Source organism: Eurosta solidaginis, chromosome 4 (assembly GCF_040869045.1).
Source record: "Eurosta solidaginis isolate ZX-2024a chromosome 4, ASM4086904v1, whole genome shotgun sequence".
Classification (NCBI taxonomy): domain Eukaryota; kingdom Metazoa; phylum Arthropoda; class Insecta; order Diptera; family Tephritidae; genus Eurosta; species Eurosta solidaginis.
Window position 1 is genome coordinate 137,545,019 of NC_090322.1, and position 17,075 is coordinate 137,562,093.

At 38.9% G+C, this 17,075-nt stretch overlaps 1 protein-coding gene across 3 annotated transcripts in view; it reads right to left on the minus strand.

The window, feature by feature from the left end:
- Positions 1-17,075, minus strand: part of rempA (intraflagellar transport protein rempA) — a 77,888-nt gene that overhangs the window by 15,639 nt on the left and 45,174 nt on the right. For all 3 annotated transcript variants that reach the window (XM_067783016.1, XM_067783017.1, XM_067783018.1), the window contains exons 9-12: positions 10,658-10,901; positions 10,151-10,579; positions 5,510-5,686; positions 5,324-5,446 (exon numbers count right to left, since the gene is read on the minus strand). In XM_067783016.1, coding sequence (XP_067639117.1) covers positions 5,324-5,446; positions 5,510-5,686; positions 10,151-10,579; positions 10,658-10,901 — 973 coding nt within the window. The remainder of the gene's footprint in view (positions 1-5,323; positions 5,447-5,509; positions 5,687-10,150; positions 10,580-10,657; positions 10,902-17,075) is intronic.

Sequence of the window (17,075 nt, forward strand, 5' to 3'; positions counted from 1 at the left end):
TTTATTGTTAAAGCCTTTTTTATGGTTGAAAGTCAAAGAAATGATCAAGAATGGACTAAACTAAAGAGCCATTAGGCAGCCGACGTAGTGTTATGGTAACACGCTCCGGCTACCACACCGACAGTCCTGGGTTCACGCCCTGGGCAAAGCAGCATCAAATTCTTATAAACAAGTTTTTTCAATTAGAAGAAAATTTTTCTAAGCGGGGTTGGGCAAGCAGTGTTGGGCAAGCAGTCCGAGTATATTTCTCCCATGAAAGCACTCAGTGAAAACTCATATGTCTTGCAGATGCCGTTCGGAGTCGGCATAAACCAAGTAGGCTCCGTCTGGCCAATTTAAATTTAAAAGGAGCACGACACAAATTGGAAGAAAGGCTCGTCCTAAAATCTGTTCAGAGGTTACCGCGTCTTACATTTATTTTATTTTTAAATGAGCCCTTAAAAATTATCTACTGGTGCAATGACTTTATTGCGTATTTTGTGCTTTTCTCTGTTTAAGGTTAACCCTTGGTCTGTTTATGATTCATGAGTTTGGGTAAGGCTTTACTAGCGCTACGATCCAATTAGGTATTTTGCGCCCATCTCTGTTTTACGTCATTATAGTCTTGGTCTGCGAAGGAATATTTCACTGTTCTTGTTGTTATAGCGATAAATTACTCCCCGAAGCCTTTGGGGAGGGTTATCCATGTTGACATTCCTTGGACGTAAATATATCCGGTACGTTCCGATAACAAGCTCTATTAAAGTATAAGCCCGACAACCTCGGGAACGATTTAATATGACCATATTGATTGCGCTAAACAACCCCTTTGGTTATGGGGCTTAGAATATACCCGCGGCAGGTATGCCTGCCGTAAGAGGTGACTAAAATACCAAATTGATTCAAGGGGTTGTGTAGCACAGCCCTTTCAAGGGATTGCCAGCGCAATATATAGCTCCTCCAACCCAATTGTCAACCTCACCTATCCGTGGCAAATCCAGTTTCTTTAACAGCCGATACTCTGGCGATCCCAAGTCATTCATGGATCTATAAGGTGGGAGGGCGGGATGGTATAGAAGGTTTCAAGTAAAACGTACAGGATCTGCATCCGGCATAGGACCATCAACATCTATAACACTCTCCAGGGTCTTCGGGGAGTGTATTTATCGTTAATACAACAACAACAACAAAAACATCAACAGGGCCTTCTGGGAGTGTCCTTATCACTACAACAACAACAACAGGTGTTCTATCTGCCTCACATCACAAATTAACTAGGGTTATACTGAACTGACAGAACTCTGTCGGGGGAAAAACGCCGAGCCGCTCCGGTACAAAGAGCCGGCCATCGTGGGAATTTACGCCAAAATAAATAAGATTTTAATTGATAAAACATTCGGAAGCTTAAGTGCGCCAACTACGACATATTCCTCACATTAATCCGTGCACGGTTAAAACTCCAATTACCATGAATAGATGAAGTTTAAGAAATCCCAAAAGATAAGCTGAACTTTAGAGTAGACTACTTGCCAAAATGACATCGACAACTGGTAAGAAGTGATATCAACCTAACGCTTGGTTATCTGACTAATATCTTCAGAAGGAGAGAGGAAGTGCTCCGAGAAATTCCGAAGTGCCTACTTGCAACAACGTTCAGTTCACAAGTGCCTGCTGGGAATATCCGTTATGCGAACAAAATTAATATACTCTGTGAGCTCTGCCCAGCTGAGTATAATAATTATACTATTTTTAAACCGAAGGGCACATAAACGCAAACACGGCGTGCCGCCCATTACCAGACGGTATAGCCATGCCAATGCTGGCACATCTTGGGGATGAGGGGGTAAGCTATCCGACGCACATTTTCAATTTATCGTTGAAATCCATCGTCATTCACGAACAATGGAAAATGGCAAAGATAATTCCACTTTTAAAGCCTGGGAAACCAGCTAACGAAGGTGAGTTGTATAAACCGAAATCACTCCTTTCGCTAGTAGGGAAACATAAATCACGAACTGAACCAGGAAAAAGCCGATCATAGGACGGTGCTAGTGGCACTCGACCTGTCGAAAGTTTTTGACACAGTCAACCACGGCACGCTACTCCTTGTCTACAAATATGGACCGCAAATTATATGAATGGTCGGCAAGCATCGTTTAAATTTAGGAACGAAACTTCAAAATCTAGTAGAACTAAACAGGGGGTGCCGCTAGGTGGTGTCCATCCATGACTCTGTTTTTCTGATTTCTACATATCAAAGCTCCCTTACACACCAGAAGGAGTTACCATCATTTCCTACGCCGGCGACTGCACGATAATGACAACAGGACCTGGCCCTCCAAAAAACGAGTGAGTTTATAGAATAAATCGGTATATCCCCTGTATTTCGCAAATATTGGACTTCACGTCGATGGTGTTACGCTACCGAATTTCAGTCACCCAAAGATCTTAGGGGTAACGTTCGATAACAAAATCACCTTCAAGTCACATGTCACCGAAATTGTATCCAAAGTACAATGCCGCAACAAAATCCTCAAGTTGCTTACTGACAGCACTTGGGGAAAAGATAAAGAAACGTTGCTAACAGCCTAGTTATTCACTCAGAACTGTCACGGGATGTCTTCTTATGACCCCTGACAGCATTATATACATAGTAAGGCAAAAAAAACATTAAAGAGCATAACGAAATGCTGAAGGGACATTTTTTGGGTAATTGTCACAAACCAGTACACTAGCAAACAACTGCTTGATCTAGCCCAGACTCCAATATTTGACAGAAATATACTCGAATCGCTTATCAAACCATTGTCGAAGGACGACGCCGTTAAGTAAAAATAGTAAAAATTTGTTTCTAAAGTACTTTGAACTGGATACCAAAAATTTCGTTATAGTAGAAAGCGACATAACCTATTTACCGCGGCAGTCGCTTTGACCTATATTCACTTTTTTATAAACAAATTACAAAATATTAGTTTCGTGCTTTACTAAAAAAAAGTACTAGATTTAGTACTATTTCACAAAATGGCCTCTTCTTTTCTTCCCCTTTCTCTCATCCTGCGTTTAATATGGGAGTTTTCAAAATGAGCTGTCACCACATAGAACACCTGACTTTATTACATCATGATCATCAGGTATCACACTTGTCTTATCCAAAATGATTAAGTATGTGCGTATGAAAAAAAAAAACATACTAAGCATTGACAATTTTTTTGAGATATACTTAGGGCCAAGGCGAATGTCAATTCAAAAGAAAATTTGCATTGATTTCGATTAACTGACATCTTGCAGTACAAGGCGTTGTATGGAAAATTATCAAGAAGAAGCAATCAGCTGTTTGGGTAACAACACCTGGTACTGAATTCGCCTTGCTTAGGGCGAATACATACCAGCAAGGCGAATCCATACCAGGTAAAGGCAAAGCGAATTCAACCAATTCGCCGTGCAGAAGAATGTCAAGTCAAAAGAAAATTTGAATTGATTTCGATTAACTGACATATTAAAGTACAAGACGCTATATGGAAAATAATCAAGAAGAACACCTGGCTTTATTACATCATGATCATCAGGTATCACACTTGTCTTATCCAAAATGATTAAGTATGTGCGTATGAAAAAAAACATATTAAGCATTGACAATTTTTTTTAGATATACTTAGGGCCAAGGCGAATCCATACCAGGTGATGGCAAAGCGAGTTCAACCAATTCGTCGTACAGAAGAATGTCAATTTAAAAGAAAATTTGCATTGATTTCGATTAACTGACATGTTGCAGTACAAGGCGTTGTATGGAAAATTATCAAGAAGAAGCAATCAGCTGTTGGGATTAGAGCACCTAGTACTGAATTCGCCTTGGATATACTCTTACTCTTAATCTTTTTTTCCCAAAAATTATTTTTCATAGAGTCGGATTCATAAGCTTACATCACTTGTCCCAAAACCCTATTACCGCCGGGCTGTGGCCATTACGTTTACCATGGCAACCGGATACATGAACTGAAATACTTTCATCAGTAGAACAATCCAAAAAGCTACTTGACTCTAGCCTTATCAAAAAATGCAATACCAAATCTCGCTGTGGATAGTGCTGCCAGTGTGAGTATTTTACATCCAGTAGGTATCGGTAGGGCTAAGATACCGAATGAAATTATGGATCTGGCACTTGCTAAAAAAAATAACGGTTATCTAATAATATGGAAACAAAGATTCTCGATATTCAAAATATCGATGCCAGAGTCGTATGCAAGCAGTTTCACAAATCGATCAACACCTGCATGGATCACGCTGCATGAGAGCATAGCCCAGGACCGTTTCTCATCCGTATCTTCTTTAAGGAACGCAGGCCGGGTAGATTTCGCTCCTTCTTTAAAGGACTGCAGAGACTTTTTTCCTGGACGTTGGGGCAGCGCACTGCCCTCAAGTGGCCCAATGAAACCAGATTAATCCTGTTCATGTACCCACAGCCCGTGTTACCGCCGTGAGGCATAACGTCACGGGAAGGAACACAGATTTAGTCGCCGTTCATGCGCATTTCTATGCGCTCCCTTTCGGCATGCATCAATCGCATCATAACTAGAAACGCCATTTTACTCACAGCAGTCCAACATTGTAGGTCTCCGCACATTAAGGGAACTAAATTCGTAATGAAAGGATCCTGTTCAAAAACTCTGTGTACAGAGAGTATTTCGCCGTGAAAACAAGGAAATGAAAGATTACGTGTTTTGCGTTTTCCAATTTGGTGGGGCAATGAGGACAGAAAGGATTCGCAGTAACAACTATAAGCATTAACCACCTAGCTTCTTAAAGTGGATCTGACGACGGAGTATGTGAGAACCGTTAGCTATTTCAGGCCATTGATCACACCATCGGAGCCAATGCCTTCTGAATAATTAAGCTTGGAGAAATGGTGTTGGGAGTGCAGAACAAGCCGAAGTTAGTTTAGTTTTGAGGCCACCAGTGAACATTTTAAACTTACCACTCCCAGCACTAATGTAAGCATCTTTCACTTGCTCATTCTCACCAACATTTGCTCCGTTTCAGACCATGAATGCTATTTATTTGAACATTAGTAAGCTTGATTGCGAACTAGACGCAGATGCCATTACAGTCAGTCAGTTACAGCGATTTCTTCGAAGTTGTAATAAAATCACAGATATTTGAGTATTTACAAATAATACCGGGATTCTACTACAAATTCGCAGAGAACAACATTTCTCTTAACCTTTGTGCAGCGAAAAAACTGCACTCAAGAACACAAGGAACAATTAACGTCGAAAAGCTGTCCACACATCAATTTGTTGGTGTGACTTTCATTTCATTTTTCATTTGATTGAATCAAATGTCTTACTTGCGAAAACCAGTCTTCAGCCTTCTGATATACTGCCAAAGCTGCATCCATGTCACCAGAACTCTCAATATACTGTCCCCACCATTTAAGCATTTTCGGATCGGTGGTGTTTTGCATGTACCGCTGAAAAATTTAAACCTATTCAAAAGCTCATACTGAGTTTAAAATTTTATTTAGATAACTTACTTTCAGTGCCAGTGGATTATCCAGAAGCATTTGAGTTATATTTTGAACTGGGTTTTGTGTCTTTTCAAAAAATTCCAAAGCGCTTTTAATATCACCCTTTTCCTTGAGTTGCAGCGCCTTTTGAAAATAAGTGTTTTTTAAATGAACACGATCTTCTGTTTCGGCTATTCGTATGGCCTAAAGAGAAAATAATTAGAGAAGTATATGAGGTTGTTTTTTTAAACGCAGCTGAGCAAAGCTCACATAGTATATTAATTTTGTTCGCATAACGGTACCCCGTAACGGCATAAACTAATCGAGATAGATATAGACTTCTTTATATCAAAATAATCTGGGCGAAAAAAGAAATTCATTTAGCCATGTCCGTTGAGGTATCTTAATGAAATTTGGTACGTAAGTTCCTGGTTCGCTATTTAAAATGAACAAAATGGGACTATAACCACGCCCACTTTTTCTTTATCGAAAAACCGAAAAAGTGCGATAATTCATTACCAAAGACGGATAAAGCGATGAAAGTTGGTAGGTGGGTATGACGCAGAATAGAAAATTAGTAAAATTTTGGAAAATGGGCGTGGCACCTCCCACTTTTAAAAAGAAAGGAATTAAAAAGTTTTGCAAGCTGTAATTTGGCAGTTGTTGAAGATATCATGATGAAATTTGGAAGGAACGTTACTCCTATTGCTATATGTGTTCTAAATAAAAATTAGCAAAAGCGGATGACTTTAAAAAAAATTAGTTTAAGTGAAATTTTAACAAAAAATTTAATATCTTTACAGTATATAAGTAAATTATGTCAACATTCAACTCCAGTAATGATATGGTGCAACAAAATACAAAAATAAAAATTCAAAATGGGCGTTGTTCCGCCCTTTTTCATTTAATTCGTCTAGAATACTTTTAATGCCATAAGTCGAACAAAAATTTACCAATCCTTGTGAAATTTGGTAAGGGCATAGCTTCTATGACGATAGCTGTTTTCTCTGAAAATTGGCGACATCGGTTGAAGCATATATGTAATACTCTTATATTGCTACAAAAGGCTAGGTACATTCCCAAACATCAGAGTGCCGATATATTGCTGTTTAAACGTTTTTGTTTTTGTATTCAATAATCGAATGTACCTAAATTTAAACTTTTTCTTGTCACACTTATGCTGCTTCAATCACAAACATTTTATGGGCTGTCTTGTTTTGATTTCGAATTCAAAACACATTGCGAGCATTTTCTATTAGCAATATAGGAGTATTACATATATGGGTTGAAGCCACGCCCAGTTTTTATACACCGTATGTCCTTCCGCTCGGCCGTTTACTAAACGTACTTATCTGAACTCACTTTATATTGGTATTAAAAATGGGCGAAATCCGACTATGACCACGCCCACTTTTTCGATATCGAAATTTTCGAAAAATGAAAAACCTACAATTCTATACCAAATACGAAAAACGGGTGGAAACATGGTGATTGCATTGGTTTTTTAACACAAAATATAACTTTAGAAAAAACTTTGTAAATTGGGTGTGACACCTACCATATTAAGTAGAAGGAAATGAGCCCTTTGAATCATGGCAGGAATACTGTTCATAGTATTACATATATAAATAAATTAGCGGTACCCGACAGATGATGTTCTGGGTCACCCTGGTCCTCATTTTGGTCGATATCTCGAAAACGCCTTCACATATATAACTAGGGGCCACTCCCTTTTAAAACCCTCATCAATACCTTTAATTTGATACACTTATCGTACAAAATCATTCTAGAGTCGCCCCTGGTCCACCTTTATGGCGATATGTATCTCCAAAAGACGTCTACCTTTAGAACTAAGGCCCACTCCCTTTTAAAATACTCTTTAATGCTTTCCATTTAATACCAATGTCATACAAACGCATTCCAGGGTTAGCCTAGATTCATTTTCCTACATGGTGATTTTCGCTTATTTGACAAAGGATGAAGGAAAATCGTTCCAAAAACGTCACCTTGTTCTACAATTTCGGACTCTTATCGGACACATAATTAAAAGCTCTTCGAAAATATTTCTTCAGGGGTGATTTAAAAAAAAATTATAAAGAAATGCGTTCAAATTTAACCAAATTTTCATATTTAAAAAAAATATTCCAATAAAACGAATTGATAGCTGAAGAAAGATGGCAAAGGCAAGTTGCTCCACTTTTTAGTATTACCATTTGTATGTATCGATGAAAAAGACAATTTTGTCTCCAAAGCTCTCAGCTGAGTATGTAATGTTCGGTTACACCCGAACTTAGCCTTCCTTACTTGTTAAAACTATTTTTGTTGTTGTTGTTGTTGTTGTGTTAACTAGCAGTTTCCACAGTGTTCAACTGTGAGAGGTTGCTGTTAGAGGCTTGTGTCATGTGGCATTGCAGTACCGCCAGGATCGGCCCAAATAATAAAAAAATAACAATGAGAAAATAATTGGGTTTGAGAATTAAGTTAACGTGCGAAAACCGCAGAGTTTTTGAAAAAAAAACTCCTTCTGGCGGGAAGGCAGCTTTGATATGGAAAAATGAAACAAAAGTTGAGATAGGACACCACGCGGTGTAACAGAGGGGTTAATTCTCCAAGGTTGTTAGGTTTCGTTCCTTAATTGAACAGACGCTTGCCGACGATGCAGATAATTTGCCATCCATATTTAAAAGCGGGAAGGGGTGAGCCTTCTATGTTTCGGAGTTGTGTGCCATGGCTGACGGTGTCAAAAGCTAAGAGCACCTTCCTATGTTGCACTTTGCTGGTTCAGTCCGTAGTTTATGGCGATTACCGCGTTGTTAGTGCTATGCATTTGGCGGAATTACAAAAGGTTTCAAAGGGTGGGTGATGAAAATGGGCGGGACGTCGTGTTTATGCGTATGGGCACGTTTGTTGGCACGACGTCTAGCCTTGTCTGCTGAATGATGCAAAGGCGGTGAATATTTTATCATTGTATTTTGACGGTTAACCACAATTTGTGGATATCCGCATAGAGGTTACATTCTTTAGATGCTCTTAACATTTGGGACGTATGTGTTCATTTATTAGCCGCATAGTATTAAAGTTAAGGTTCCTAATGTGAAGGTATTTAGGGTCGAGCTGTCTCGCTAGCATACATTCTCTCGTTAGGTTTGTAGCTTCGGTCGAGAAATGTGGTATGGTTTCAGGTATTCTACCGGCCGAGGTGAAGGGGAAGAGCAGTGAAAAATTGATTTGGTGTTCCCAATTCGCTTTTTTGCAATTAATAAAAGTCCGCGACTCAGAAGCTTAGTGCCTTAGAGGCAACACTTGCTACACTAAGACTTTGAAATATCTCTTTTCTAAAGAGCGTAAACATGACAGGGCATATGAAAGTAAAAAGAAAATTCATAGGAAATCCCGTACTGCAACTACATAATACATCGGCCTTACGCTCAGAGTCGCACGCAATTTTGGGGTGCCCATTGTGGGTTGGACTTTTTGGGATACAGGGAATCCATATAGTCACCATGACTCATAGATCTGCTTCACGGATGGATAAAAATTTGATGTCGGAAAAACGGGTGCTGGCATCTACTATTTTTTAGGCAGCAATCCATGCAATAGAAGTATGCGTTAGAGAATGTCAACGAAAGGGATTATCTCCGAGGAGTATCCTCATTATGTCAGACAGCTTTACGTGCCTTGCACCCTTACGCAATTACTTTTAAGATGGATAAATGCATTTGAGTCCTAAATGATCTGGAAGCTAAAAACAAGGTTTTGTTGGGTTCTCGGGCACCAGGGACATGAAGGTAAGGAAGGGACAGACTACCTAGCCAAGCAGGAAATCTTAGTAACTGGGAAACAAAGTGGCACAGGCGACACTAGATTTAATTCCCTAGGTAAAGGAATGCCAAATTTTTTACACGCCTAGCAACGAGACTATTAGCCAAATTCAATAATCTAAGCGGACAGGACCTACGAACTCTTAATAGGTACTACACGAGACATGTTGTTGTTCGTGTAGCGATAAGGTTACTTTGGGGAGTATTATCGATGTGATGGTCCTTTGCCGGATACAGATCCGGTCCGCTCCGGTTACACAGCACCACTAAGGTACCTCCCCACCCCCAAGTTCCATGAGGAGCCTCGTCTGTTAGTGAAAAAGGATTCGCCACGGATAGTGAGGTTGATAATAGGGTTTGGAGAAGATATATATTCCGCTGGCAACCTGAAAGGGTTGCGCTACACAGCCCCTTGAATCTGGTATTTTAGTCGCCTCTTACAACAGGCATACCTACCGCTATATATATTCTGACCCACTACGCCGCTGGGGGTCTATACGAGACATCGTAGTCTACGATATCAGCGAAGTTAAAGCTATCGCTTGTGTGAGCTGGAGGATGAAACGCCAGTTCACATTCTCTGCTAACACGTCGATCTGGCCTTCGTGCTCCTTCGTGATATGGAGTAAAAAGTCCCGAGTGGTACTTAAATATATTAAAAGCCTCCAGATACGGTAATAGGCTGAAAGATCAAGCACAATCGATGTCGCAAATTAATGTCGCTGTGTATCGGGGCCCAAAAAAATGAATTATGTCCACAGCTCCCTCTTCCTTTACCTCTTTACTCAAGGTTTATTTTTTCTCCCTTTAATATATTAAAAGGTAGCTTTTGTGCTCAACTAATTACCTCGTCAATTTTTCCACACGATTGCAGCATTTTATTCAGTAAGTCGTACCTTCCACATGTTTTATACAATTCCGTTGCCTTCTCATGCATACCCAATTCAATAGCAAGTACAGCTATTTTAGCCTCTTCTTCTAGATCATCATCTTCCATTGCATGCCGTAGAGCGCAAACCGATCGTGCTTTGCCCAAATGGCCCATACAAACTTTAGCCACATCCAAACGACTTGTTTGTACACACATCTTTGCTAAATTTGTCCATATTGTTGGCGATTGTAGCGAACGTATACAACGATAAGCTAAGTCCATATTACCCTCAGCAATGTGCAGCCTAAAATTCAAAACAATTTTTCGTAAGTTTGTGTCACATTTGGTGAGATCGGCAAAGTCTTGCAAAGGTCGCTCTTTAACGATATTTATATCCAAGGTTATCTGCAGATAAAAAAAAAATATTTCGTAGGTACTTACATAGAAATGGTATGCTACATTTTCTTTATTGCGAATACTCACCACATTTGGTACGCAAAGATTAATCATTTGCTCACCAGATCCCAGAGGACGCGTCTCTAGTACACTCAATTTATTTTTGTCCGAAAAGAAGAGAACCAAAACTTCTGACTCAATACTATTACTACCGCTGTTGTTTTTGTTGGAGTTAGCTGGTTGCTTTTGCTCTTGATTTGGTTGCATTGATTTCACTTCAATTGCCAGAAGACGCGACTCATCAGTATCCCAAAAAATATTGACAGGTATGCTAAAATAAAATAGTATTTATGTAGTCTGAGTAAAAGTAGATTAGTGATCCTGTTGTAGCGATAAATAAAATCCCCGAAGGAATTAGGGAGTGTTATCGGTATTGATGGTCCCCTATCGGATCTAGATTCGGTATGTTATTAAGCAGCACCGGGAACTATATAATATGACCACATTGAACCTGAGAAACTTGGAGTCAGCACTGGTCCTTGAGTGCGTTGAAAAGCTAAATCGACTAGGAGCACACAACGAACTACTGTTGTTGGTAATGAGCAGGCGGATAGTCTGGCCAGAGAGGCAGCAACGACACGACCCATTGGTCCCGAGCCGTTCTTGCCAGTAGGCCCGCAAGAAATTAGGGGGCATTTATTATTAGAAGAGAGGGCACAATATGCCAGACCTGAGACAATCTAAATTACTGTTAGGGGGTTACAGCGCAACTCGATATAGGGCATTGATAGGCCTCTCGAAAGATAACCGAAGAATCCTAACAGCTATTCTTACAGGACACTGTAGACTGAACATCCACATGCACAGGGCCGTAGAGAGAAAATCCGGGCCCGGGACTAAACAATTTACGGGCCCCCTATAAAAAATCCACTAATGCATTTCATTAACTTGAATTAATGACGTCTCATTCATGAATCATTACACTGCGTTACAAACAAGAGCTTTAGTTCTGTCCTATGAACCAAATATACTTTTTCGGAAAATGGAGAGAAAATAAAAATACACGTGTATCGGCGATTTTCATGTACACGTCAGAATTTTTTTATATATAAAGTATAAAGCTCGTAGTCACCCCTGCTTTAGAATGCGTTTGTACAATGTGGGTATCAAATGAAAGGTGTTAATGAGTCTTTTTAAAAGGGAGTGGGCCTTAGTTCTATAGGTGGTCGCCTTTTGGAGATATCGCATAAAGGTGGACCAGGGGTGACTCTAGGATGTGTTTTTACGATATGGGTATCAAATTAAAGGTATTAATGAGGGTTTTAAAAGGGAGTGGTGGTAGTTGTATATGTGAAGGCATTTTCCAGATATCGACCAAAATGTGGACCAGGGTGACCCAGGACATCATCTGTCGCGTACCGCTAATTTATTTATATATGCCATACCACGAACAGTATTCCTGCCAAGATTTCAAGAGTTTTTGTTTCGCCCTGCAGAACTTTTTCATTTTCTTCTACTTAATATGGTAGGTGTAACAACCATTTTACAAAGTTTTTTCTATGGTTATATTTTACGTCAATAAACCAATCCAATTACCATGTTTCATCCCTTTTTTCGTATTTGGTATAGAATTTTGGCATTTTTTTCATTTTTCATAATTTTCGATATCGAAAAAGTGGGCGTGGTCATAGTCGGATTTCGGCTATTTTTTATACCAATACAAAGTGAGATCAGATAAGTACGTGAACTGTGTTCAGTAAAGATATATCGATTTTTGCTCAAGTTATCGTGTTAACGGCAGAGCGAAAGGACAGACGGTCGACTGTGTATAAAAACTGGGCGTGACTTCAACCGATTTCGCCCTTTTTCACAGAAATAAGTTATCGTCCTAGAATCTAAGCCCCTACCAGATTTCATAAGGATTGGTGAATTTTTGTTCGACTTATGGCATTAAAAGTATTCTAGACAAATTAAATGAAAAAGGGCGGAGCCACGCCATTTTAAAAATTTCTTTTAGTTTTGTATTTTGTTGCATCATATCATTACTGGAGTTGAATGTTGACATAATTTACTTAGATACTGTAAAGATATTCAATTTTTTGTTAAAATTTGACTTTAAATTTTTTTTTTTAAGTGGGCGTGGTCATTCTCCGATTTTGCTAATTTTTATTAAGCATACATATAGTAATAGGAGTAACGTTCCTGCCAAATTTCATCGTGATATCTTCAACGACTGCCAAATTACAGCTTGCAAAACTTTTAAATTACCTTCTTTTAAAAGTGGGCGGTGCCACGCCCATTGTCCAAAATTTTACTAATTTTCTATTTTGCGTCATAAGTTCAACTCACCTACCAAGTTTCATCGCTTTATCCGTCTTTGGTAATGAATTATCGCACTTTTTCGGTTTTTCGAAATTTTCGATATCGAAAAAAGGGGCATGGTTATAGTCCAATATCGTTATTTTTAAATAGCGATCTCATATGAGTGCTCAGGAACCTACATACCAAATTTCATCAAGATACCTCAAAATTTACTCAAGTTATCGTGTTAACGGACGGACGGACGGACATGGCTCAATCAAATTTTTTTTCGATCCTGATGATTTTGATATATGGAAGTCTATATCTATCTCGATTCCTTTATACCTGTACAACCAACCGTTATCCAATCAAAGTTAATATACTCTGTGAGCTCTGCTCAACTGAGTACAGAAAATGTTTGCCACATCAACTAAATGATTTTTGGACTAAGAGCTGACAATAAAATTAACACAGAATATTTACTATTTATACTATTTTATTGTACCGTATAATAATAAAAATAAAATTCTCTTTTAACCGCCACAATAACAAACAACAATAGTTTCAAATAATCTTTTTTAGTTATTTGGTAACATTTTAATACATTTCTGATAAATTTAATGATGATTATAAATTTTAATTATTCAATATAGAAAGTTCGAATATCAAGGAGTGGCTTTACTTGCTTTTTTCGCTGCAAAATTTTTTATAATAATTTCAAAATTTAACTGTCTTGCCAAAACGGATTCAACACAAAGCATGGCAAGTCCTGAAACTCGCTCTTTAGATGAACACGATCTATGAAAGTTTTTGATTCTTGAAAGGACGCTGAAGGAACGTTCTGCACCAGCTACAGTGACAGGTATAGTGCAAAAGATACGTAAAGCAAGACAAATGTTGGCGAAAATCCAATACAAATTTTGAACATAGATGGAATTTAGCAATTCCAATTTATCAAAATTTGCTTCGTAAATGTGTTTCAAGTGAATTATTTCACATTTTAAGCTCTGAGAAATGTCCGACTTGTATTTTTAGACAAATTTTGCTGCGCTCCCCCGAACCATAGTTTCATCCATGTCTTCAAATTGCCACAAAAAGGAAAACGTTTCGCTCAAATTTCTCATAGCTGCATTACTGAAAGCATTAATGCCAGTGATTACCGAATCAACGATCACCAGGAATGCATTGTTTTTAAAATCAGACTCTGAATCATCCGTAATGATCTCATTTAAATTATCTTCAGAACGTCTTTTGGATTTTCTCTTTCGAATGTCCGGAAACTTTGGCGAGATGTTCAATTGAATAGCAACTGTTTTGCATTCCTTTAAAATTGTTTCCCATTGGCTCCTGATCAACTTCAAATCAGCTAATAAGGCATCTAGATGTCGGATCTCAACATCTATGGTGGCGTCTCTAGCTTGGAGGACGACGTTTCTTTCATTAATGTTAGTCACTACTTGTGACGTACTTGAGAATACCCGTAACATCGCCATATGGTTGCGCAGTCAAATTCGGCTTTTGGCTGAAAGACTATGAAGAGAGCTCGGTACATTTTTTTGAGGATATCCCATCGTTGTGGAGTGCTGCTGAAAATAGTAAAACATTTTTGTAGAACTCCGAAGAAAATTATTGCAGCCGTACAACATTCTGCAGCATCAACACCACATAAATTGAGACTGTGGGTTGCACAAGGGGAGTAATCAGCATTCGAGTTTTTGTCGAGAATGTGACGTAGTGCTCCGTTGTAAGCTCCTTTCATATTGGCGCCGTTATCGTACCCTTGTGTACGACAATCTTTTAATGGGATTTCATGTTTACCTAGAATATGGCAAATTGGATCAGCGATTTTCTGACCAGTTTTTTGCAGGCATGCTTAACGAACGAAACGATATCATTTTGTTACGATAATCAACGTTAATAAACGAAACGAAGTCACTTCGTTTCGTTTATTAACGTTAAGATCGTGAAATTAACGTTAATTTGACGTTCTTAACGTTAATAAACGAAACGAAATGACTTCGTTTCGTTTATTAACGTTGATTATCGTAACGAAATGATATCGTTTCGTTCGTTAAGCATGCCTGGTTTTTTGGTCACAATTCACGAAAGCCAAAAACCGTTCTTGAATTGTAAAATTTGTTCCTTTCGAATTGAAATGGAGTCAGCGCAAAATGAACGTAGTCTGTTCAACGTGACTAGCATCAGGCATAGCATCAACGATAATAGAAAAATACTTGGCTTTCTTGCCTTGATCTAATATAGTTTCCCTCACGTGCTTTGCATAAATTTCTATAAACTTGTTCTGAATGTCTGGGGAAAGATAGTGAACTTGTAAACGTTTGCGCTGCTGTTGTGAAATCCTAACTTTCTCCAAATGATATCTAAGTATCGGATCATAATGGCTTATGAGATCTTAGACGCCCAAAAAGTGTCCATTGTTTCTTTCACCAAGATATATAATTTCGCCTTTGAAAGCTAGGTCTCTTTCACCCAAAAATAAAATAGTGTCCAAAATTATATATAAAATTTCTTTCCACTTTTGAGTTTCAGTGATTAGCTGTTCATTGGTAAGCGTATCAATTGTAGCCTCCGTTTGAATTAGATTTTGTAAGGATCGCCATTGAATATAACATTTAATGTGATCTTGAGTATTTTCGTGTGATGGCAGTTTATCGTATAGCTTCTTCCACACCTGGAATTTCGAATATCCGACAGGACAACAAATTTTAGGTCGATTTAAAGCATTGGTGCTTAAAAAATGACATGGTAGGCAATAAAAAGCATTGCTACTGACACTCCACACCAACCAGTCACGCTCCACTTTATCTCCATTTGACAAGATTCTGTTTAACAGCGAGATATGAAATGCCTCGTCATGACAATCACGTGGAGAAATAACAGGATACTTTTGATGACCTCGACGATGTATTTCGTTGACTTCTTCAGATCGCAAAAACTCATTATTCACGGTAACGATATCGAAGTCGTTTAAATAATCTGGACTTCGATTCAGGGTATTGTTGGAAGACTTTTTGAAGATGAACCTTCATCAGTGTCACCACGAAAACTTTACGATTTCGGATTCATGTAAACTTACATTTTTGTTTGATGTTTTTATTTTTATCAATATTCGTTGCTTTTGAAATTCGGCTTAAATTTTGCAAATGGAACAACTAAGGACTCTTCTGAATTAAAAAAAATGTCTTAGTACCTCTAAATCGCGGGCCCCCTGAGAAACACATTTTTATTTGATGTTTTTATTGTCTCCTCAGGCCCAGGCCAAAAATCATTATCAATATTCGTTGCTTTTGAAATTCGGCTTAAAATTTGCACATGGAACAACTAAAGACTCTCCTGGATTAAAAAAAATGTCTTAGTTCCTCTAAATCGCGGGCCTCCTGAGAAACCCCGGGCCCGGAGGGAATCCCCCCCCCCTCGTCGGGCCTGCACATGCAGAAGCTGGGCATACTATCGAACAAAACATGCCGATTTTATGATCGATCAGCGAAAACGGCGGATCATATCCTCCTGGAGTGTGACGCAATCTCAAGACGAAGGGCAAAGTTTATGGGCTCACCTGGCCAGAGCATTCTCACATTAAATCCCTCAAGCCAGGTGAACTGCTAGGGTTCATCAGAGATGTCGGCTTGGAGGAGGTACTGTGAAGAAGCTGAGGGCACAATAGACTTATGGTCGCAGTGCGATCCTCAATTAATTATCTATCTATCTTGGCGGCCACCGTGGTGTGATGGTAGCGTGCAACAACAAAATTTTAGATATAAGGTTTTTCAATTAGAAGAAAATTTTTCTAAGCGGGGTCGCCCCTCGGCAGTGTTTGGCAAGCGCTCCGGGTGTATTTCTGCCATGGAAAGCTCTCAGTGAAAAGTCATCTGCCTTGCAGATGCCGTTCGGAGTCGGCATAAAACATGTAAGTCCCGTCCGGCCAATTTGTAGGGAAAATCAAGAGAAGCACGACGCAAATTGGAAGAGAAGCTCGGCCTTAGGTCTCTTCGGAGGTTATCGCTCCTTACATTTATTTTATTTTTTATCTATCTATCTGGACTCACCAGAGTCTCGCCTGCTAAGTATGTGTATGATACATTCATCATTGTAATAGAATTCCCCTTACGTTGATAATTAGGTTGCGGAGGCTATAAAGCTTTGTACTGCAATTATAATCTTGTTCTAGGATACTAGTGTAAGA